The sequence below is a fragment of the Camelus ferus genome, chromosome 7 (assembly GCF_009834535.1).
Source record: "Camelus ferus isolate YT-003-E chromosome 7, BCGSAC_Cfer_1.0, whole genome shotgun sequence".
Classification (NCBI taxonomy): domain Eukaryota; kingdom Metazoa; phylum Chordata; class Mammalia; order Artiodactyla; family Camelidae; genus Camelus; species Camelus ferus.
Genome location: NC_045702.1, coordinates 46,226,195 through 46,251,621, shown reverse-complemented (window position 1 = coordinate 46,251,621; position 25,427 = coordinate 46,226,195). Strand labels below are relative to the sequence as shown.

At 41.0% G+C, this 25,427-nt stretch overlaps 1 protein-coding gene across 3 annotated transcripts in view; it reads right to left on the bottom strand.

Annotated features, from left to right (window-relative positions):
- Positions 1–25,427, bottom strand: part of IGF2BP3 (insulin like growth factor 2 mRNA binding protein 3) — a 122,522-nt gene that overhangs the window by 12,253 nt on the left and 84,842 nt on the right. For all 3 annotated transcript variants that reach the window (XM_006179193.3, XM_006179194.2, XM_032483854.1), the window contains exons 6-10: positions 18,580–18,861; positions 14,863–14,997; positions 13,502–13,624; positions 11,180–11,315; positions 9,484–9,609 (exon numbers count right to left, since the gene is read on the bottom strand). In XM_006179193.3, the coding sequence (XP_006179255.1) occupies positions 9,484–9,609; positions 11,180–11,315; positions 13,502–13,624; positions 14,863–14,997; positions 18,580–18,861 (802 nt within the window). The remainder of the gene's footprint in view (positions 1–9,483; positions 9,610–11,179; positions 11,316–13,501; positions 13,625–14,862; positions 14,998–18,579; positions 18,862–25,427) is intronic.

Below are 25,427 nucleotides of genomic sequence, written 5' to 3'. Positions count from 1 at the left end.
TTTCTACTATGAGAATAGAATAACTACATCACAGAGTTGTCCAAAACAAACCCCACAATCTTTATCTTCCCCTTACTATTATTTTGCTATATCTAAGAATGCTATTTTAAAGAGCCTTTAAAAAGTGTGGTTTCCAATTTTTCACTAGTTTATATAACACTGCAATCAAATCTTTAAACATAAATCTTGTACCCTCAGACTTCTAAGATTTTATGTAACGAAAATGCTGGATCAGAGCATGAACGTTTAAAATTGTTATTTCCAAATTCTCATGCTAATAAATTTATTATACAGTCAATAAATGTGTTAAAGACAGGGGGAAATCATTTTGGTTCGAAACATACCTTTCACTTACAAAAAACAAAGCAATGTGGGATTCTAGACCCCATGCCTCATTTTCTACAAATAAAAATACCTGAACCCTGCTCTTCTGAGTCTCTTTCCTTTATTTGTAACCCACCACCATGCACCTCCTTGCCTCCTATACAACTTAGCCTAAAATTCAACTCCAGAAAATACTCTTGACAAAAACCATTGGATTTTTCTCTGATCATTAGATTTTGTTTCGTTACCATCTGTATAGACGTACATACTATATGCTTTACAACTTGGTACCTCTTTGGTATTTCCTATGTTTCCCAGGGCGTCGTAACACACTGTAGGTCTTAACACAGTTGTCAGCCTAAGGAGTCTTCCCCGTGGCTCTGTAAGCCTCAGTACACACACACCAGAAGGGGCTTTGCCTTCCCACTGAACTGACCGTGGAGATCTGTCAGAGGTGCCTGTCCTGCACAGCTTACCCAAGTCAACCTTTGTTGTTATGCATCAGGGAAGAACACCACAACAAAATAATTTCATTCTTCAGTACTTCCCAGTCAAAAGAACAGTGCTTCTTTCTGGAAAGCCCCGTACCTCACAGCCTGCCAGGGTCTTACGCAATTACCATATACCATTTATTCCAGAGGGACACTTTAAAGCCTTTCTTATTTTAATAGCTGCAGAGACTAAGTGAATTAATGCTGACAGTGACCATAAACTGTGCTCAACGTTAGTATCCATTTATTTTGTCATTCTGCTTCTTCTATTAAAACTGTTAGGTTAATCTTAACCAGGTTTTTTGTAAAGATAGGATCTAAATATTTTATCTGAGAACATCCATATAATATTCTTCTGAATAATATACTTTTTTTTTTTAAAGCAGGGGCAGGAGGAGGTCTGGCGGGGATAAAGACTTTTCTAATGCTCAGACTAAATCTAATGTGTAACTTGCCCAGATCTGCCCCATTGTACTTTGCCATGACTGTATAATTATTTGCTTTCTGGGCCTTGTTCCAGAAAGATTTTATGCTGCTTACAAAATACACAAAATTTAGAAAGGTAAGACAAAGGAAGTGAAGAAATAAGAACATAGGGACCTCAACAGATAAGATAAAACCAGAAATGCTGTTACCATACAAATTTGGCTCTAAGCTTTCTAGCTGCTAATTAAAGAAAAAAATGAATTAGTTGCAAGAGAAAAACTACTTGTTCACTTAGTAAAAACTACTTTTGCAGAGACTGACCCCAGAGAGCAACTTCTGAATATCCTCAGAAGCCTAATGTAATAGTTGTCATCCTTAGAGCAGAGGTCCTGGAGCATGTGTCTTAGCCTGGAATATACTGAAGGCCAATGCTATGAGAAAAGCTGATGGGCAGAAACTGTTATAGCCTCAAAAACTGAACAAAAGCAAAATTATTTTTCTGACACAGTGATGAAAGGCTACAGATGGTTTTTTTTCCCATTGATTTTTGGGAGGTGGGGGTGGGTAGGAGGTAACAAATCCAATAGGCAGATTAAGAATACATTTAAAAGTTGTATAGAGCTTTGGAAAAGGAATGGTGATCAGGAGAGAAAGGCTAAATGGACCAAAATATAATAGAAAGAAAGGGCAAAGACATGAAGAATCAGTATGCAGACATGTGTCCTAACTTGGGATGAAAACAGGAGCCCCAGAAATCTAAGGGCAGTGTTAGAAGCAAACCAAGCATACCAGGAGTGGGCCTAGACTGGTGGGCAGTGCTGTGTGCTCTTGGCAGTAGCCCCCATGAAAAGCTGACTCATCAGATGTCTTGAAGCCTGATGAAGATGCTTCTGAACACCCACCCAGTTCCCTTTGTTCCAGTTCCATGTCCAGCAAGCCTATCCCTGGCCATAAATTAGTTTTCAAGGAAAATTTCCTCTGGGAATATAAGTCATTTCACATAAACATCCTGTCTACTTGACAATCATTAAAGTGGCCTGTTCTTATATGGGATTCTGTACAGTGAGCCATGTTTCTAGGATTGGGATGGACACCCAGATAAGCAGATAATTTTTACTTATAAAACTAAGAAGCCAGAACGATGGGCTATGATAAACCTCTTTCACCTATGAATTTAAGTCTCTGAAATGAGCTTGAAAAAACTCAACTCTTTCTCCACACGCATGCTTTGCATTTAAGTTAACGTTCAGCTGTGTTATCCTGAACCCTTCTTCCTAAACCTTCAGAGGTGAAGGATATTCAGGACACAAGCTGCTTCCCAATGGCTTTCTGCCAGATGCCTATCGGCAAAACTTCCTTTGGCCTTCTTGGCAGGCCCTATGCTATAGCTTGAAATAACAGAAGAACAAAGCTGCTCAACTGAGAGTTTGCATAACTAGTGAAGCCTGCCAATGAGTAATTCCTAATCGTCTATGATGAGGGGATACAAGAATGAGCAAACAGTAAGGTTAAGTGTATTTACTTTGTGGAGAACAGAATCTAAGACATCACAAAGGCATGGAAACACGCATGCCAGCCAATGAGCCCAGCCTCCAGGAACCTGGAAGAATGCCAATGTCTCCCTTTGCCTTATAAAATAGATACTCCTGGCGTTTTTTGTTTTGTTTGTTTTCTTTTGTTTTAATGGATTTTGGTCTGGAACTGAAATTGAGTTTACTCAACTTCATGACCTGAACAAAATACTGAAGTTTTTAAAAAAAAAAAAAGGCAAAAAAGTTTCTCCCCAATAACTAGGTAGCTAAGGCCTCTTAGAGATAATAAATGTATTCAATGAGTTATTTACTTTGAAACTGTTTACTGACAAAAGAAGTGCACCCACAGTAAGAAATTCCAAGGAGCAGGACTAAGAGACCCCATCAGAGTCATCTGATCTAACAAATCAAAATATTTTATTTCTTAAAGAGCACCTCAAACTAGGTAAGACCTATGAAAGTGTTCACCTTTCTTGCCTCTTCCATAAGCAGAAAGCTAGCAATTTTCAGATTACACTGTTCTGGAGACTTTTGTGCAGCCTCCAAAGGCACTATCAAAATGATGAAGACAACGGCTCTAAGGCTAACTTCTGCCAACCCAGACGCAGGCTGCCAAGAGCGTCCAGCTACGGGTGCCATCGTGTGCTATGCCAGCTCCAGCTCCTGCTCTGCTCGCTAGCTGCCAATTGCCTCTTCCCTACTGTTCAAGCATTTCTGAAAGGAGCATTTCCTGTCATTTATAAACTCGAAGTTTGCCAATTAAGTACTGCATGAGCCAGCTGCTAGGCAGGAACTAGAGACTTTTTGTCTGTTGGAAGAACCGACTCTGGCTCTATTGGAAAAATCAACCTGGCAGGTTCCAGGAAGAAGGGTATGATTTAGGGGGAGGGAATGGAACAGAGGCAAGGGATTTATCCCAAGACAAGATGCATCAATTCTACTTTCATGTTACAAAGCAGAAGAGGGCAAACATAAGTAGAAAAATGAAACAAGTCTAAAAGAGGAAGCAGTACATAAAAATAGAGTCAGAGTCTTTGAACCACTTAGTCATCCAAACCTACTCCTTGCCAGGCAGTTTACATTTCAAGTAAAAGCAGATTCACTGCTCACCTAACAGGGCATCAACGATAGACTATCTTAGTATCGGACTTCTCTATGAGAGCTTCTGTGGAACAGTAAGCTTCTCAGCAGCAGCAGTAGATGCAGTGCAGGAGCATCGTCAAGTGTTGAGAGCAAACACCTGCCTGCCTTTAATTCTCTATCTACCCCAGTTTTTAGACACAGGCACACCTCAGAGACATTGCAAGTCCGGTTCCAGACCACCCCATTAAACCATGTATCACAACAAAGTAAGTCACATGAATTTTTTTGTTTCCCAGTGCATATGTTATGTTTATACTATACTGTAGTCTTTAAGGGTGCAATAACAGCATTATGTCTGAAAAAAAGGTACATACCTAATCAAAAATAATGTTGTTGGAAAAATGGCACCTATAAGATTTGCTCAATGCAGGGTGCTGCAAACTAATTTTTAAAAAAACAAAAATAAAAAACAAAATATCTACAAGTGCAATAAAAGGAAGCACAGTGAAATGAAGTATGACTAAATGTAACTGAACACCTACAATACTAGGTTCTTCAGCAGGAAAAGTGAAGCCAAAGGGAATAAAGGAAATTGTTAGTAAAGCTTTGGTAAATTTAATTACTGCCTTTAAAAATAATAGTTGGTTTATCTGAATTTCAAAAAGTTGTGACCACTTAATATATTAGTGATATGGATTTAGAAAAAGAACAAAGTCCAAAAATAGATAATGAAGGCAAAGCTATTCCAACTTAGAAATCCACCCTCTCCCCCAGCAAGTTATGTACTGAAATAAAACATGCTGAAGAGTTGTTCCCTGAAACATTAAACCGGAAAATTACCTGACAGCCATTTGGAAGTAAAATTTACTTTAACTGGTATCCAGAGACACAATACAATTCTCTGAAAACTGTGTTTTCCCTTTATTTAGATGAAAATAATCTGGAGGAGGGGAATTTTCTCCTCTAGAATTCATTCATTTTTCTTTGTTTTGTTTTGGAGGACTTAATAGCTTACCTCCTCCCTCCCAGGCTCCTCCCACCCAGAGATTCCTCTGACAGGTAATATTGCTAAATTCAGTAGGGCAGAGTCAAATAGCTGTCCCCAATATCTCTTTTTCCATTCCATTACAGACTCTGCTTCCCAGCTTCTCTTGCTGGGACATGACCAGGTGTTATGTTCTGGCAAACACAACACCAGCAGAAGTGTGAAAAGCTGTCCTCAGGCAGTATCCTTATATGAAGTGGCTGCTAATGTTTGATCCTTCATCCTTCCTGCTGGCTGGAATCAGACCCAATGGCTGGAGCATGAGCAGTCATTGTGGGCCAGGAGACGGCATGCTAAGCCAGGAGGAGCACTAGTCCTAGATGACAGGGCAGGACTACTACCAGCCTTGGACTGTCTACCCTTCAACTCTTTTCATGAAAAAGGAAAACTCATTTAAACTTTTTTTTTTTAAACTGTAACACACAGCCAGAGCTAATCCTGACACAGATAGCATGCCAAAATATATTTAGAAGCATGAAAACTGGCATATGGCAGCACCCCACAGACGCTTTTGGACTGATATTTACCTATGGGTTTAAATGACAGGTGGTCCGAAGAAAAAGGGGTGAGTTTTTTCACCACACTTTAGCATTGAACAAGCTAGAAAAAGGGACATAACGTGAGTGGTGGATATTTACGGTTATCCCAAATATTGTCTCCTATGCAACAGCTTTGACAGAAGATTTTTTTTTTAAACAATAGTTTAGTCCCCACAGAACAGTAAACGTTACTTGCAGAACAGTAGTTCTTGACAATAAATGGGTAACAAAAAACTCCTGATCACCTTACAAAACCACAAGTTTCTGAGCTTTCAAATGCTCCCATTGAGATTCTGATTCATTAATGTAAAGCACAAAATAGAGAAAGCTGTACATTATAGAAAATTGCCAGCTAATAAATGTAATGGAAGACATAAAATATATGATTTGAGCAAATGTCAGCAATGGATATTAAGCTCAGGGTAAAAGACTGTTGGGAACAAGATACACATTCTCAAAGTACCGCTCATTACTTTTCCTTGACCACAAAAAGGAAAGGTATCTTTACAATCAAGAACTCAGACATTGCCTTTATATGATCAAGCTTAACGTGACCAATAATAAGGCACACTGACATCAACTTGCTTCCCAATGTGACACACTGAGAAGGTATTCCTGCCCCCCAAAAAAGGTATGACCTGAGCCTAATCATGTGCAGGCAGTCGGTCAAATCCAAATAAAGGTACATTCTACAAAGCCCCTAACCAGGATTTTTCAATGCCACATAGAAGAAAACAAAGGGGTTGGGGGGATGGAGCGTGGGTAAAGATAAAAAAGGAGACTAAAGAGACATCCCAACTAAGTGAACTGTGTGATTCCTGATTGGATTCTTTACTGAAAACACACAGCTACATGGAACATTATTGGGCTAACTAAGGAAACTGAAACATGGGCAGCATATTAAATAACAGTATTATGCCAAATTTCCTAAGAGTTTTGACAATATTGTAGCTAACATCAAGGTAAATGTTCTTGAGGAGAAAAGTTCAAAATAGTACAATGCACCCATTAATAATCACTTCTAATTACAAAGTTTATAAAAATATATACCAAACACCCAAGAGAGGATTACAAACCTATGTATTTGTAAAAGGAAAAGGCAACTGTGAGCACTTATTTTTAAAGCTCACAACAGCAAAGATTTTTCCCATTTTGGAGAAAAGATGGATTACAAAAACATGTCTCCTTTCCACTTTTAAATTCGATGGATAATTCCTGACACATTCTTTGAGATCTAAGACCAATAGGTGGAGTTAGTCGTAGGTTTAAGTCTACAGAGAAATCACAAGAACACACTCATCTTTACCAAACGCACACAATATATCCACAATTTCAGCCATTCCAGCTAGACAGATGACAGACTTGCCTCATTTCTTAGCATTTAGTGTTTCGAGTGGAATCGCCTATACCAGTTCAGGGAACTGTCCGGCTGTGATGTTGGGGATTCTGCTACGTCACTACCTAGAATACATGTAGAGTAAAATATGCCCACTGGAATTCTGCAAAGAACATGGATTTCTAAGAATGTCCACATTTTATCCTTTTAAGAATGAGAATTTCCTTTTCCTGCCCTTGAAGCCACCAGGCAGGCCGTTCGGGGTTCCGGGCTCTGCCATCTTGCGGTGCTTCCCCCTTTACCGCTGGCAGCCCCTGCATCTTCCGTTCCCACTGGCTACTTCCAGTTGCACCTACTGTGTTTAGTTTAAAATCTCAAGAGAAGCAAGACCACTTTATTCCAGTGAGATCACTCTCACTACATTTATTCTTGGCTCACTAATTAAAGATCACTGATCTCCTTCTCCCAGGTCTTAAAATAAAACAGAACAGCTACTTGTGTAAGTCATTCAGACATTTAATATGGTAAAAGTGCTTTGGAAATATATTTTTAATATGATATCACTTCTCTTAAAACAATCCTAATTTTTCCAACACAATAAACTATTCTATAGAACCATATCATTAAATTAAAAAATTGGTGAGGGGTACGGTGTACAGCTCAGTGGTAGAGCACATACCTAGCATGCAAATGGTCCTGGGTTCAATCCCCAGTACCTCCACTAAACATAAGTAAGTAAGTAAATAAATAAACAAATAAACAAGTAAATAAAACCTAATTACCTCCGTCCCCTGAAAGAAATATCAATAATTTAAGAAAAGAGTTGTTCAATTTAAATTGGGAAAGTGACGAGTAGAGAGACTAAGGGGCTTGCCCAAGGAGCAAGCTAGAGCTGCTTGCAAGCAGAAATGTAGGTTAGGTAAGAGTTTCTATAGCACAGAATTACTTTAAATAATCAGCTCCTTGTGGCTTTTAATCAATGTCATTTTACACTGAAGTGTCAGGGAGATATCTGCTCTAAACTCAATCATAAGACAAATGCATCTATTTGTAATAAAGAAATTAGCAGGCATATTAGAGGTTAAGTCCATACACTCTCTTTAGGCTCACTTGTACCCTCTTTTTGTTATCAGATTCTATAAAAACTAGAAATGTTGGACCTGAAGGAAGAGTTCTTAGAGATAATTCACCCAGCTCAGCTTCTTCACCGTGCAGGTGAGAAAACAAGCCTGGAGGGAAGTGGAGACTGACCACAGCGATACCAACAGAGCTGGCCTGACCAGGGTTCTCCCAGCAGGGCGCTTTGTCTTCCCACCAGTTCCCTTTAACACCAGGGTACAAACATGGCAGCCACTTCACCTCACCTTGAGCCCTGGTACAAAGCTTCAGCAAACGCATCATCAATCTATCCACACTTGGTATGAAATTTTGACGCCTATCCTTGGACTAAAGGGCTTTGTTTCTAAGCCCAAACAGGTTCAAAGTGGCAGATGAGCTGCAGTGGAAGATGCAAATGATGCCAACAGTAAAGACAGAAACACACACACACACTGCAAGAAGATGACAAAAACTAAGCACACCTAAGAGAGGCAAAGGCAAGTCTCATTCTAAAAGGGACAGGATGAACAATCAGCAACCTGTGTTCCCTGGAGGATCCAGTGGCATTTTATTCTACATGTACTCTAGGCAGTGGTATAATGGAATCCCTCATCTCCTCCCCCTGGACATTTCTCTAATTTGGTGTAGGAGGTACCACTCAACACTTTATTTGGTAAGATCAGATCCAAATAGGAGGAGAAAGATGTAAAACCAAATTCATTGAGGAAGATCCTAGAATGCTAATTATTGCACATGATTAACAATGATAATTGGAGGTAGATGATGCAAATGAATTGTGAACTTCTTTCCAAAACCAGTATTGCACAGGGGGAGGGTGTAGCTCAAATGGGAGAGCACATGCTTAGCATGCATGAGGTCCTAGGTTCAATCCCCAGTACCTCCTGTAAAAATAAATAAGTAAACCTAACTAGCCCCCACTCCCACCCCCCAAAACACTATTATACATGTTGTCTGTTCTGCTGCATTTATTTTCATACTATCACCGGTCTCCTATTTCTGACTCAGGAACAATTCTATTCTTAAAAAGCAAATATAAAAATAAGGATTATTTCTTAATAATCAACCTATTTAAAAACAGACAAATAAAAGCTGTTTAACGTTTGCATACAAACACACATGCAGAGCGGATCTGTGGGCACAACTACCTGAGCTCACTGTTTACTAAGTACAAACATTCAAATTGGAAAGCATGGCTGGTCTTTACTGACCTTTCAAAGCAGTAAACTTTCAGATGAAGTTCAAGATGAAGGAAGTCTTTTAAAAATTTTTTCCTTCAACACTTAAAAATAATAACCCTTCCTCAAAGTCTACAACTTCTCTTTTTATATTTGAAAATTCATGCTACCTACCACCCAAAAACTTCAAAATAACTCAAATGTCTACAAAGATAAAAAGATTCCATTGACAAGAACTGGAAAGCACGTACTGGCGTCAAACTGATGAGCGATCACACAGGGACCAGGTTTTACATTAAGACTTCCCCCAGTTTGCAACTAATGTCACACTACTTGAGGGCAGTAAGGCCAGACTGTGTCCCTCTGACTTCATCCCACTCAACCATCAAGAAAGCCAAGGCACACTGTCTTACCTCAAACTGAGGGTAAGGAGGAGTCATAGCTGAAGGGGGCCCTGAGGTGGGAGGTGGCATCCCTGAAGTGGGCGGGAACAGACCCAAGGCATTCAGATTCAATCCAGGAATTAAATGTGCTTGAAGCTGCAATGGTAAAAAGGTCCCTTCACTTTACAATTAAAAGGCAAGTGTCAGTGAGCATTTATAAGTGATAATATTAAGACTGTGACCTCTTGTCTAGTAAAGAAAAAAGATCATTTTATGACTCAAATTTTAGAACAAAGCAGACATCCATGTATAATTACATAGGCTTGAGTACATAGGCTATGTCTGGTTTATATTTCTTGATATTTTAAAATCCACGTACTGTTTGCCTCCTCTTCGATCTGAAGCCACACTAGGCTTCTCAAAGCAAGGAACATAGCACTTCCTTTCCTTTATGACCGGCTCCCAGCGCCTAGACACACATGTACTCTGTACACTCTGGGTGCACAGTAAATACAGACTGAAAACCTTGCATTAACTGAGGAAGCAAGCAAACAAGATCCGTTCATTGAAAAACAGACCAGAAACACAGACACATCTATTAAGAGAGCTTTACTTCATGGAAAAAGTTTGGCAGTCCTGAGGCTAAGTCAAGCCCTTTGGAAATCAGGTCCCAGCCGCATGAAACTACCACAACTAAACCTTTCTTTGGAATGGATCCAGGAGCTAGAAATGGGACTTTGTTTTGGTTTCATTCTATCAGGGTTGAGGAAGGTGGAGATTAGAGAACTGAGATGTGCATATACTTGAGACTCTTTCAAAGGCACACGGGGTCGGGTGTACTCCCGAGTGACTGAAACGACTGAATGGCAGTGGTAACGTGGAGGCAGGCAGGAGGCAGGCAGGCGTGCAGGGGTAAACCAATGAGCACTCTAGGCTCTTCCCACAAAGGTAGCATCATTTTCACATTTCCCTTCTCCTAAGTGTAATGCTTCAGATGACAGGCCCAGTTGAGGCTTTTTTTTCCCCCAATCATTTGCTTGAAAATTCAAGAGGGACTTTTGAAATGCTCCATTTTCAGCACCATCCCATCCACTAAGGAATGTCAGCAATTCACTTTAATTGCCTTCGCTGCATTACACAGGTGGGTTTGTCATTTGAAATTCTTCTACCGCCAAGGTTTATGAGTAACCAAGGCTTATGAGTAACTAAGTAAGTTTTAAGTTTATATTCCTAACAGTAGCTTTCATGTGCACTGTATCTATCATAATCCTAATAAGCATACAATGTAGGCAGTAGCCCCATTTTATCGATAAGGAAACAATGCTCGGTGAGACCAAGTAAGTTGTCCCAGAGGACAGAGCTACGGCTAATGAATGGTTGAGCTGGGACTCAAACCCAGTTCACATACCTCTAAAGCCTACATTCCTAATAATCTCCTTCAAATTAACATCGCATGGAAGATACTAACCTTTTAAAGGCAGGTAGGTACTAGCCTTACCTCACAGATAAGGAAGCTAAGGCTCAAAGTTGGCTAAAATCACAGAGATAACCAAGCATAATGTCAAAGCCTGTGACTTCCGAACTTTTCCAGGGCACAGTGGTGCTAAAAATCAGTTAGAAACTACATCTAACAAAGATGCCACTAAAGGAATCAATGTTAATGCAACTGAAAACATCTTTTAACTGTTCATCAAAATAAAGACACTTCCTTCATATTAAAACTAACATTCATGGAAGCAATATCATTTTCATAAGACTCCCTGATTTTCTTCATTATCTCTTCCTCAGCTTTGGCACACGTTTCCACGTTGCCTTTGACTGTAATGGTGCGCTCCGGATTGTACAGCGTCAGTTCCTGCAATCTGCAGAAGGAAACAGAGGGGGAAGAAAAAGACTGGAAATTATAGGAGGAAGAGAGTTAATAATAGTTCAGCCACAGATGGCAATCAAAACCCAAATGTGGAGGCTGGCAATACATAAAAGTGGGTGGTTAGGCATGATGAAAAATGAGTAAGCCCCCAAAGACACAAATCTAAGAACTGTAAAGCTACAGGAGAGAAGAAAATACTGCTCCCCTCCACCTTCTCAATAAAAATCACTGGGCGTACACAATTCAATTAAGCCCATGTTTTAAACACAGGATCCTCTTGACCCCGTAAGGTGAACTATTTTCACAATTTAACAGTGAAATGAAAAGAAAATGATCAGGGGACCTACAGTTTTAGCAGAAACCAAGAACCAGATGTACATAACCTTTACGAAGTATGTTCCTCATCTGCACTGACCAATTCTAGGCATAACTGGCATTCTCGTGCAATTGCATTTTCTGGGTCAGCAAGCAGGGAATAAGCACGGACATATTCCAAGAAGGAAAAGCAGAATTCATATGTCTAAACTTACTTTTTGCCAGTAACTTTAGAGTTTATATCAAAGTAGGCTGGAGGAAATATAAATCAATTTTTGACTCAGTTTAAAAAATGGCCTCTTAATGACCTTTCAAACAACTAAAAAGTTAGAATGGAACAGCAATATTCAGGAAGCCCCTTGAAAATCAATTCTATTTCAATGAAAGAGAAGAAAAAGAAGATGCAGGGATTTGAAAACCCTTTAATTGGAAAAAAGAAAGAAACCCCTTGCTTGACTCAGATCCTGCTGAAGTTTCAAAGTCCACTCAGATGACATCTGAGACCATCTAAGCCTGAGCCAGTCAACAGCCTTGAAGGGAAAGCAATGAGAGATACTTACCTGGAAACAAGACTAAGTACACAGACTGAAAGGATACACGATATTGGGCCAGTTCTCCTTTATATTCCTAGGGGTAAAATTCTCACTGTCACTACCAGCTGACTGTCTTAAGTTAAACTTGAACCAGATGAATGGGATCTTATTCTTTAACGTCTTCCTAAACTTGCTAAAAACACCAACATCTACCCAATGAGGACTATTTGGCCAAGACTAAAGAAGTGTTTCTCATCTCCAGTGTCACCTCTCCTCTCCCCTGCCAAGCATTTTATATTACACTTTTTAAAAGCTGCTTCCAGAACAGCTTTTAAGATTTCTTTCTCTTAAAACCCTCCCATTTTCTGAGCATAACATTCAAGAAGGGGTAGGACCGCTGGTTATTTTTACCACTTTGTGGTTTCTCCATCATTTACAACCAAGCAGGACTTTCCTACCTCCTTACCATTCCCTTCTTTGAAAGCTCCTTGCTACATGAGCATATTGTCCCCGTCTTCCCTACTATTCTTCATTAGTCCATCAAATCTCTTCCTACCTCAGCTTTTTTGGGTACTCTGAATGAAACTAAGGAAAGCCACCCTCAGAAAAGAAAGGCCTTTCCATATCACTGCAGAGCACTTATGGACCCCAGGTGTGGTGGCCAGCCCCCAAGCTGACCCACTCCCCAGAGATGTGTAGCCCCTCCCACACTGAACAGAGCTGACTTGTGTGAACAAGAGTGAAATGGTACAGAGTACGACCTCTGGGGCCTCGTCCTAAAACACATTAGCACTTCCGTCTTGCTCTTTCCTAGAACATCCACTCTGAAGGAAGAAAGTTGCCTAGTCCCGAAGACAGCCTGACAGCCGTGTGGAGAGGTCCACGAGGAGAGAGCTGAGCTTTGTCCAAGAGCCGGCACCGACTTGTCAGCAGCATCAAGAGACCCCGAACCAGAACCACTCAGTCAACCTGCTCCTGTGTTCCTGACCCACAGAAGCTGGTGAGCAATGTGTGCTCACCCTTGTCTTCAGCTGTCAGATGTTGGGATACTTTGTTACACAGCAATGGATAATACACTGTATTACATATTCCAACTCTGGGAGTATATGCCAGAAAATATGACCAAGGCTTCAGCCACAAAAAATGAATGTGAAGTATTTAGTGCTTCCTGCCTTTTGAGTCAGATAGCAGGCAGTGGACCGAGTTTGAGAAATGAAGTACAGTGGTACAGTCCAGCTCAGACAACTGTAAAATGCTTAATATATAACCTGCAGCTTAGAAGCAGTGTTTGAAAATGTTCTAATTCAGAAGAAAGTAAGACGGCACTTACGGAGATATTGTGATTTTAGTGTCCGTGTCTTGCTCAATTTTTTTAAGGTTTCTTCCTTCCTTACCAATAAGACGTCCTACAAAGTTATTATGGGCTAAGATCTTCAAGGGAATCTCTTCTGTGCTGTAAAGAAAAAAAAAATGGTCATGAAATTAGGGTAAGCAAACCTACCCTTGGGTAAAAAGACAATATTCATTCATTAAACATTTACTCCCTACCTACTATATAGGAAGCATTACGCTGGGTAGAGTTTAAAGCCTGTGACCATTAGCCTACATTCTAGCAATGCATGAATAGAGGGGGTGAAAAAACATTAACAAGTGTTTGGAGAGAAGTTAATTTTTAAAAGTTTTCTGTTCATCTCAGGAAATAATTTCCAGTGATGGATTCTGTTAGCTCTTTGAAAACACCTTACTCAAATCTAGTACCAGTAAACAAGGTACAAATGCAAAACAGTATGATGTTAGAATATGTTTAAAACACATACCTAGAGACAGCATTCCCAATTTACAGAAATAAACAGAAGGTACTCAACAGTGGTAACACTTTGGGGAAAGAATTTAAGAGCAGGACGACGGGGCAGGGGTTCACTTTCCTTTTGTACTTTCCTAAATTCTCAAGTCTTATACACATCACTGTTTAAAAAATGTCATTGGGGTTATCTGGACGGTGGCTTTTTCTTTACTTTTCTCTATATTAAAAAAGGAATTATAATCTTACAAAACAGCAACTTATAACTAACTTATTTATACCGTATTTTAAATGTATATATTCAATGTGTGCTAAAGGTCCCTACAAATGAAGTGCTGGTGCCCCCATCCCCAGGAGTCTGTCTCTAGCACAGCACCGTGCTGTACGCTGCAAGCAGCCCAGAGCCCAGCCTCTGCTCAGGGTTCCTGTGCAAAAAAGATATTTGGAGTTTCAACCTTAAACACCCAAATAAGTCTCCAGTTTACCTTAGCACAAGATGAGGGGCTCCCCACCTTCATTCTCCCCGCTGCTGCAGGGTGGGGCTGGGCAGGCAGAAGCGTGAAGGAGTGAGGATTTGGGGCTCCTGCTTTGGGTAAATCCCTTGGGCACTTCTTGGACCTTAGGCGGGCTTCCTGTGACCCCCCCCCCATCGCCTTCTTCTGCAGGTGGACTTTCCCCATTAACACCACCCACAACATATCCCAACATGGAACGAAAAGAAGTATTTAAGAGATTTATGCTTTACAACCAAGTCAACAGTCCCAACCCACTGTCACTCTTTGGGAGAGCATTCCCCTTGGTTTGTTGGCAATTCCCAAGAACTGTGTCACACAATTCCAACACAAGACAGCATAATATCAACCTCTTCAAGGTTAATCCTCTTTACTCACAATTTTATATCTTGAGCTTCTTTGTGCATGATCTCCAGGATAGACTTACAAGCTGCAGAGGTGCCCTCAGGGGTAGAGAGGATAGTAATCGACTTCTCAGCAGCGCCCGCATTCTCTTTACGATGGACATCAATTCTTACGGGGTGCAAAAAGGGGAGGAAACACGAGCTGTGAGCACATATTCACGACAGAGCCTGTAATTACCAACTCTGAAGTCACAGGACTTCTGAGCAAAGAGTGGATGACTCACTTCCCTCAAGAGCATAAACTCTTGATAAGCTGTCACCATTGATGAGACAAATATTAGTTCCCGGAATTCTCCCCTCTCTTTCCCCAAGTAGGGGCATCTTTTCATTCTGTGCAAGCTGCATGTGCTTAATTTTCCTTTTCGGTGCCACAGGTCAAACACTCACATCCGAAAGCCTGGGTTCAAACAAAAGGCCTTCTTCTGCTCTAAACCCAAGGGGAACTGGAACACATGCCAAGAGGACTGGAGTGGAATCCCACAGGCCAGGCTGAACGCCTGCCTCTACACAGCACGTCCACCATTCGTCGTATGTGGAGATTTCGTTCATCTGCTTCCTCTTGCAGGGCTCCTTCTGTATTTTGCCTCCTTGATAAAGGCAAGTCCACAGCAGTGATAGGAACGGAAGCCAGAGAGATGGCAATTCTACTTCAAAGAAAAGCAAATGGCCAATAAACACAAAATGATGTTCAACCTCACTGGTAATTAAAACAAGATGTCATTTTCTTCTAAATCTGCTGATATTTTAATGGATGAAATTAAGTACTGGCAAGAGGGTGGGTAACTGGGCACACCCATACTCTCGGCATGGAGGAGGGTATAGAACAAACTGCCAGGACCTAGCAAAGCTAAGCCGCAGATTATCTCTTGCCCCAAGAACTCTACTTCTCATAACATCTCCTACAGACGGAGTCTCATACGTGGGCCAACAGTGGTCTTTCTCACCCTCAGCACTACTGACATTTTGGGCCAGATCAGTGCTTTGTTGTGGGGCTGTCCTGTGCACTGTAGGACGGTCAGCAGATCTCTGGGCTCTGCCCACGAGACGCCAGCAGCAAACCCCCTCCTCCAGTTATGACAACCAAAAATCATCTCCAGACATTGCCAAATGTCTGCTGGAGGAAAAGATCACCACTGGTTGAAAACCACTAAAGTGCAGGAATGTTCACTGTAGCACTACTCATGCCAGAAAGAAAATTGGAATTATCTTTAAAATACCTATCAGGAAGAAATGGTTAAGCAACACTATATATTATACAGCTGTTCAAACACATGTGGTAATATTACAGGTACCAATGTAGTAAGAGGTCCTTGATCTTCTGTGGAAAAACACAATACATACCAAGATACGATTTCTTTTTTAAAGCTACACATGTTAGTAGATACACGGAACTGGTCCTGTGAAGACACATCCCCGAATTAACAGTGGTCACCTCGGGGGTTAGATGAAGGGTAACTCTTTGTTTTTACAATGTGCATACTATATACATTTTGAATTAGAGACAAAATAAGTCTTCCTTTTAAAAAGTACAAAAAGGAAAATCAACTATCCAAAAAAGTGTGTTCAGGGGAATTTAAGTATCTGTGCGTTCCTCTCGCCACTCAGACACTGGACAAGAGCTACGTAGCTCCTGGTCATGAGAATGACCACTTCGTCATGCCAATAAAATGAAAGCTTGCATTTCTTTTTCCTAAATGTCTGATTGAAAACTGAAGATTTATCTAACAACTAAAACCTACCACTAAAAATAAGGGCAATGTGGAAATGAAACAACTAAGGGCTATCCAGAAATGACCACTAAAAAAGTATCTAAGTATCTGAGAGAGCAGCTTCCATCTCTTCCAGCCCCTGTTCAATTCCCCGTCACGATAAGTATCGCTTCTGTCCTGGTAGCAACGTGTTCACCTCCCTCCTTCTGGTTTACTTCCACCTGCTCTCTGTGTTAAGGGTTACTAAACCCTGATCCTCCCAGAGAAGGAGATGCTGCTTTACAGATCATTCCAGAAACAGAGGCTCTGATAATGACGAGCTCCAGTGGCAAGAGTTAATTAAATCCGCTGGCAGAGCTGCACGCGAATCATCGGATACAACAAAAACTGCTTCCCTTCCCTTTCCTTCCTCCATCCTCCTGCTTAAATAAAACAAACAGTTCAATTTAAATCATAGAAGCTCTTTCCTCTGACAAGGAAATGAGTAGCTTTCAAAGGAACAACTCTATCTGCCACGTGACAAGGAAGGGAAACCATTAATAATTAGTTTCTGCAGGTAACAGTGGATCATGGGCAGCAAGAAGCCTTTAAATTTTACTATTAAAAGCAGGCAGAGCTAAGATGAAAACTGATTAGGCTAGGGTTTAATTGTCTTCCCCACCCTCTACATGATCAAGTCAAGGCCACTGAGTTGCACCAAGGTCACCAGCACCCAGCACCTCCTGCTTCAAAGCAGGGAAGGCAGGACCAGACGCCACTCTCCGGGGGAGGGGCACACAACCACCACTGGACAGCTTGTTTGGGTTCTGCCTGAGTAAGGAATCTGCTCGCTCAGCACAGGCATGGCACCTAAGATGAGTACAGATAACCTTCTAAACCTGTGGGAACAAACACAGAAGCAAGGTATACACAGCACCAGACTTGTACTTTCTGAGAAAGATTGCTTAATTCCTTGGATCACACAAAATAACTGTTCTTACTAAATTTAAAAAGCAAAATAATACACAGTTGTCTCTGTAGCTGGCCCAAGGCCACATCCCTACACTTCTGTGTAGAAGGACACAGAGAGGTGTGGACACAGCCTCGTCCCCCTACTCCACCCACAGCTCCTCAGGAAACCTGGCAGCAGCAGGCCCAGAGCTGTGCCTGGGAGCAATTTACACAACCAGGGTGGGGAGAGAGCTCATCACCAAGCTTCTTTGGGTCAAAATCTCCACATACAGCACAACGGGATGGTTAATAAAGCAAAATAATGAAGATATAATGCACTGTAGCTTCTAAACTGAGAAAGTACCTCAGATGTATGTTAAGGGCATTAAACATCATTCACCTGCAGTTATTTCAGTCACTTGACAAATGTGAGAGCCTTCCACACATCAGGCAATGTGCTCAGCACTGGGACCATGGTGGTCAATCAAAACCAACTCTTCCTGCTTTCTACTCCTAAAAAGTTAGCTCCAGGGTCTGACGGAGAAATCTTTCAATCCCTTAAAAGCTGCAAATTAAAACTATCAACTGACTACATGGCTTAAATATGGACAATAAGCTGAATGACTCTTGACTCTTGACTAAAGTAAAGCAAGACTGAGAAACGATCTGTTTTGGACCCAGGAAATTACTTCCAAAAGCAATGAAGGCAGGTATCACGGGAGGCAGGAGTGGAGAAGGGGGAGCAGAGAACCATCTAGAAGCTGCCCTTTTGTTCACCAGGGCCTCCCTCATCAGAAGGGGATTAGGTATCATTTGTTTTCCAATCACGTGTGAAAATCTGAGGCTCCCTTTGAGATTAAGTTTTAGCCCCAGGTTCATATAAAATGAACACTGAGATATCAAATCACAAGGTTCTTCCGGATTCCCAAGTACCATACCAGATGGGATCATAACCGCGTTGAGAAGGGCACCAAGCACCAGAACAACATACTCTGTTTTTAAGACTCAAGGGGAAACTGTGAACGCCCCCCGACACACTCAGGAATACTCACTTCGACTGGGTCTGCTTGGTAATGTTCCGAATGGTGGCACCTTCTTTTCCAATAATGGCTCCAACGAACTGGGTGGGAACCAGCAGGCGCAGGGGCAAGTCACACGGTTTCTGCTTGGACACTGACCCTGGAGACCCCTGCCTCGATGAGCCCCTCTGCCCAAACCCACGGCGACCCCGGGGCTGCTGCGAGGGGTTCTGCTGGGCAGCCATTTCGTCGGGGATGTAGGCCACTTTCAGCGTGAAGTTCTCTAGCTGGAATCCATTCAGTTTGTCTAAAGCTCTAAAAGTGGACAAGGAGCAGGGGATGGGAAGAGAAATCGAGCTATATAACAGAACTTTCAGCAAAGTAATACCCACCTCTCCCACTTGGGATTATTGGCTCTAAAACTTCTGAACAAAGCAAACTCAGACCACACAACCCGCCCCCAACAACTTTTCCTTTGAAGACACACAGGAAAGACCAAGAAGTTCCCAAAGGGAATGTATTTGCCATCTACCAATAAAGTTAAGAATATTCTGTCCAACTCTTGACTACGCTATTACCCATGAGGTTAGTAACAGCTTATGAGTCCCCGAACAGCAGGAGGGAGTGAGCAGTCCCCGTCCTGCCTAGTCTTTCCAAATCAGAGTGGAAAAGAGGTTACAAATACAAACCTCCCCCTTACTTCAACCTCATAAAAAATGCAGATTTAAAACATTTTAAGAATCAAAGGACAAAAGTCTCTAAGCTACTCACTGGAGATGGACAGAATTTAACACTCAGGGAAATCAATCACTATAAATTCTCAGTACCTATTATGAGCCAGTCCCTGAGAAAATACCTGACCTTGTCCAGTTTGATATGATTTGGGGCAGAGAGGCAGTGGTGGTGGTGAACCCTCCCCCAAAAAAAGCAAATGAAGCTATTTTCTACCTTATCTATTTATCCATCTATCCATCCATCCACTCATCCCTCTATTCTGAGAGAAGCTTTACTTCTTTTTCTTTTCATTTTTGAACCTTATGATGGGAAAGTACCCACTCTTAAGCATACATCTCAATGAACTTGCACAAGGTGAACATGCATATCCAGATCCAGAACCAGGACACATCAGGGTTCCAGACACCCCGCCAGTACCTCCTCCCAGTAACGGCCCCTCCCCTAGGCTTCCAAAGCCTTAGATTGATTTTGCCTGTTACATTTCTTTATAAATATTTATGAGTAGACATGTACTCTCTCGTACCTGGCATCTTTTACTTATCATGTTTATAAGATTCATCCCAATTCTTGTGTTCTACCTCACCTACATATTTGAAAAGCGGAGAACTCAAAAAAAAAGTTGATAGAAAAGATACAGCCAAGTTTTCAGAAGCACACGTAAACACATTCCTAGTAATACATATGCCCAGTACACAACAACATTAAAAACAAATAAAGGCCCCACACTTTCTCTAGGGTTCCTCAGATTCTTTGCTCAGATTGTGCTCCAATGGGCCCTGAGTTCAACCCATGCAGGGAAAGAAAAACAGGCATGAAACAGTCTCTCTCTAGTTGCTCAGAATGGTCATTTCTGGCTCACATGCTGCTTTCCTTATTTGGGGCTCTTCAACTTTTGACTTGGATGGAAAGAAGGAAAAAAGATAGTCCCAGCACCAAAAAGGGCACCAAAAGCATGAAATTAGATGGCAGAGCTAGGCAACCAGACAAGGCATACTACTGTTCCTAGGACCCAGAATTCTGCCCTTTTCTCACCTCAATCCCCCTGTTCCGTCACTGACCGACAGTGCCTTGCACACAAATGAACTCCTATTATAAAAGATCCCAGTCATACAGAAAAGCAAACCATCAAGAAATTTCTCTGGCACCATCACCAGCCCTCCAAGACCCCTCCCAGAGTAACTGTTCACAACTGCGATAACTTCTGAAAAGGGCCCAGTCCTTCCTATCTGTTTACACAGGTGTGTTCGTGTTCAGTACCTTCTTTAAAAGCATAACTGAGATCGTGATACACAGTCTTGTGACTTGCTTTCTCCCAGATATAATATATCTTGAAATATTTCCTTGTGATTTCTATGTCTGAAGGCATTCTTTTCATAAGCTTCAGAGGTGACAGCAGGGCCACAGTACAACTTATTTTATCAATGCCCTGATATAAGATACTTACATTAAATACTGTTCCTTGTTTTTTCCCTCTCCCCTTTCTTCTTAAGGAAAATGTAGATTAATGGCCCTAAAATATTTTGGCTGTTTCTGAAGGAAGACAACAGCTGAGAAACTATATTAATATCTACAATGTGTATTTATTATACAAAGTCTCAACCAACTAGACAGTCATTCAAAGCAATATTAAACCTTTTCAAAGGCCAGGAGAAACAGATCATTGAAAGTTCTTCCAAAAACATAAGGAAAGCCCAACCCAACGAAGGAATCTACTATACCTTCGGGCATAAAAGGCAACATAGTTCACTATGACATCCTTTTCCACTACAAAACTGAGTATTGCCAGCTTCAGAAGAGAATAAATTTCACTGTGGAATTAAGTCAGTAGTGTTACCAAAAAAGGTAATTAACTTCTTTTTTGAGTGGGAGGTAAGGGGGAGGCAGACAGACAGACCTCCTTCTCCATGGGCATAGAGAAGAACATGTCAGTCACCAGCCGCTTTTATGCACTCTGGGGCTCTCCAAATAAAGCCACATGTGTCCCAAGAAACAACACTCTCAACTGGGCATAAACTGTAACGTCCAAACTTCACCGTGCTGCTTTAAAAAGATTTCTTTGAAGGGAAGAGAAAAGATTCTCTCACTTGGGAGGTCAGATAGCACACAGTTCCAGGACCCAGTGCGGAGTCTGTGTCCCAAAGACTCCCAACTCAGGCTGTCAGAGAGCAGATAGCACAAACTATGTATGTGCCATGGCTAACTGTGTATATGCCTCCGCTAACAGCCAACGAGGCAGGGTTCCTGACCCCTCAAACGACAATGCTCCAAACTTGGACATAGCTGAAGGATCAGGAGAAACCTAACTGCAAACAACAGCTTCCTCATAACTAAAATTCTACGTTTCTGAATTTTAAGTCAACCACTGTAACTTTTCTACGCACAAAGTTTAACATTCAGCTATATCGTTTAGCGGTCTGCTGAGTTCAGGGGAAAACATTATAGTATTTTCACCAACTCACCCATATATGTGAGACGTGTGATGAACAACTGTCATCGTAATTATTCAAAACATATGCATTCAGTTTAAATGGAACTCAAGGCTGTTTACTTCACCTGTGTATGACTCAGGATTCCCCTTTCCCATCACTATGTGACTCTGCTCTGATGCTACTGTCTAAGAGTCATTCTGAAGATGGTAAGTAGTTTCATTAACTGGCAGCACTTAATTACGCTGCTAAGTTTATTGGGGTAGATCACAGTGTAGAGCTGAAAGGGCCCTGAGACAGAGAATAAATAATTTATCTCAAGGATGAGGGAGAAAGAAATGAGACCCAGAGAAGTTAAACTTATCCAATGGTCCACAGATACGGATCTGAAAAACAGGTGGACTAGAGACCAGAATGCTAACCCAGCTTGAACAGTAAGTAAGCCATGTAACCGTGCAAAGGCCATGTCGTTGTTTGGCATTCGTAGCCTCCTCACCTACGAAACTAGAAGATTAGATATGGGCCCTCTCAACTCTAACCTGCATGTCTCAAATCTCCTCTTTCTTACGTCTAGACCTCACTGCTGTATATCCCATAGGTCCTAACAAAATGAGGCTGTAAATTACTGTAAAAGTCATACCATTGTGCTTTCTCTTGTACCAAGAATAAGAGGATGAGACACACAATTCAGCAATAATTACCGGAAGCCTGATCACACCACTGCAGGAATCCATTTCAACAAAACAATTACAGACAAAGCCTATGCATTTACCCACTAAGGAACTTCATTTCTAAACTAGTTCCAAAAGGAAAAAAAAAAAAAAAAAAAAACACCAACCTGCAAAAACCAAAACAAAAAACTGCCAACAGCCTATATGTCCAGTAGAGGCCTAGACAGAGACTGTGGGGCGAATCAAATATCACATAGAGATTAACTCTACAGAATGATCTTTGGTATTTTAAAAGTTGTAGTGTGTGGGACAAAGTCTGCCAAATTTGATGGAAAACTTAACAGCGGTTATCTCTAAACAGCAGAAAGGGCAAGAAATTCCTTGACCTCACTGCTTGGCCTATTTTTCCTTTTTCCAGAGTAAATCTATTTACATAATTTTCAAAGTTTAAGGGTAAATATCCTCCCTTTAGCGATCAGCCAAGTTGTGTCAAACACTTCTAGCCACAACTGTGTGAACCTGACACAGATCCACCTGAAAAGATCTGCAATAATAGCTTCAAAAAATCAACTATATTCCCATTTCCCAACAAAAAAATAAACATCAGAAATAAGTACCCTAAAAAATAAAGTTTAAGAACTAAATACCTACAAATTCTAAAGGGTTATTTCTTTGTCACACACTACAAATCTTCCAATGACTAATATCTGTCTTTGTGCTACAGGAGCATCCCCGGAAGATGGAAGGAAGGAAATAGGTGTTCCAGAAACCCAAGTCTCTCACATCCAGGAACAAGAAATACTACATATATACTTCTGGCTTTAATAATTTTTTTGAAGTTTTCATTATTTTTACTCATTTATTTTAATAAATCAATAATTTGAGGCTTAAGGCTAAAACAAAGGTATATATTTCCTAGTAATATGTGTACTATTAACCTTAAGATTTTTCCTAGCCACAAGGTGGCAGGAATTTCCATGTTAAATTCTGTCTTAGAGAAATAGCCTTATTGAGGAATCCCCTTAAAGTTGTCATTCATAGAGCTTTAAGTAACAAGAGGCTTTTGAACTAAGTCCCTAACTTCTGATTATCAGTAGCCAATCATTTTCTGAAATGAAGTATCCTGCACAAAAACAGGGTGTTATCAAAAGCAATGAGAAATGCATAATAGCTGCTAGCTTAGGAGCTCTCATACCTTTTAGATATTACGATAAGTGTTTGAGGTACTGTCAGCCTCCTTCAACAGCCTCAGTGAGCTAAGGACTATAATTATTCCCATCTTCCAGACAGGGCTGAATTATGACAGATTAACTTGACCAGAGTCACAGCTATAAAAGGGGCACAGGGAATCCATTCCTTGGAACTGGACTATGGAACACACCCTCTTAACTTCCATGCTCCACTCACATCTGCACAAGCACATTCCAGTTACACAGATTCTCAAGAAATGATTACTTTAAAAAATAAAGGAAAAAGTAATGTCATCTTAGTCCTCATTACCTAAAGAAGGGAGCTTTGGATGGCTGCCAAGGAAAGAGCACGAAGATACCACGCCAGGGTAGTTTAGGCAGCAGACAGGCATTCCAGACCGAGAGCAAGCTTGCAGGGTTCAGTGGAGCAAGTTCTGGACGGACCAGCCTCCCCAGCTCAAGCCACTTCCAGCTGCACTACAGGCAGCTCAGAACCAATGGGTTGAATAAGAGTTATTATTTACCAGGTGCCAGGCCAGTTGATAAGACCATTGTCTATAAATATGGGCATACATGTTAGTTCTTGTCAACTCTCATTCTGTAGCTGAGAAAACTGAAGCTCAGAGAGGTCAAGATTACAGTCAGAGCTGCCTGACTCCATGGTCCAATGCCTCTTAAATAAAATTGATTCTCCTCAAAGAATAATATACTCTGCATCCTTTTAGATGCAATTTTCACAGTATTATACACAGAACTGATTTGTCCATTCTTTAAATCTATTAACTTTCTCTGAATACCCATTTGTTTTCTAATTCTCTTTGATCTTTGGATTTCTGAGGGGGAGAAAACCCAATTTCTTACAAGGAAACTCAACTTGGGCAGGCATTAAATCAAGTATTCCCTCTCCCAATACTCCTTCACCACTGGGAGGTACATCCTTGAGCACAGAGGCTGTACCTTTATTCACTGGTAACTTTTGGTCAATAGCTGTTACTCAATAAATGTAAATAAACTGACTCTTAGAACAAAGGATGTGATGACTATTTCCCTCACTGAAACACCCAATTTATTTGTTTAGATTATGCAATTACCAAAGCTACAAATTCCCAACAGTCTTTCCTCCCTCCTTGTGATAAACAGGACCCTGTCAATCTCCAATGACCACCAGGAAGTACTGAAGTGTCTCCACATTCAGCTTGCTGTCATGTTAGGATTATTTTCAGCAGTTAATTCTGCCTTGACCAGCAGCCTACCCTGCCTGCCCCTTGTACTTTTAATGCTTTGGGGATTTTTTTTAAGTGGGCAGGGGGTGCTAAATGTCAACCTGTCCCTATTAAAGTTCACTTTAAGTCTCTTCAAAGTTGTGTAGATGTGTCTCCAACACGCGTTCTCCCACATGACTACAGAACATTAACTTCGTCATTTTCCCTCTTACCTAGCTAGCCTCACATCAATTACCAAATCAGGCAATTAGAACAGGCCACTTGACAATCTCCAGATATCCTTGGGTTTATCATGCTATCCCGTATCTTCCATCTAACAGAGAGTTAACTCTACCAAGTATCTATTACAGGTCTTTGTAAAGACTGAAACATGTAAATGAATGGAGCCTCTGCATTCCCACTGCTCACTTTTGCCCCCAACCTACTTGGGGTATAAAACATGAAATTTCCTTATATGATATTGTCTGAACAATAAAGTTTGTAAGAAATACGTTTATCTGGCAAATCATACCACAGCTTCTATAATGTCCTCAGATAAACTGTTAACATTTTTAAAATGAATGAAGGATACAAACAGAATGAAAAACAGAGTAGTTTAAAATACATTGAATCTTATATTAAAACATTAAAAGTAGA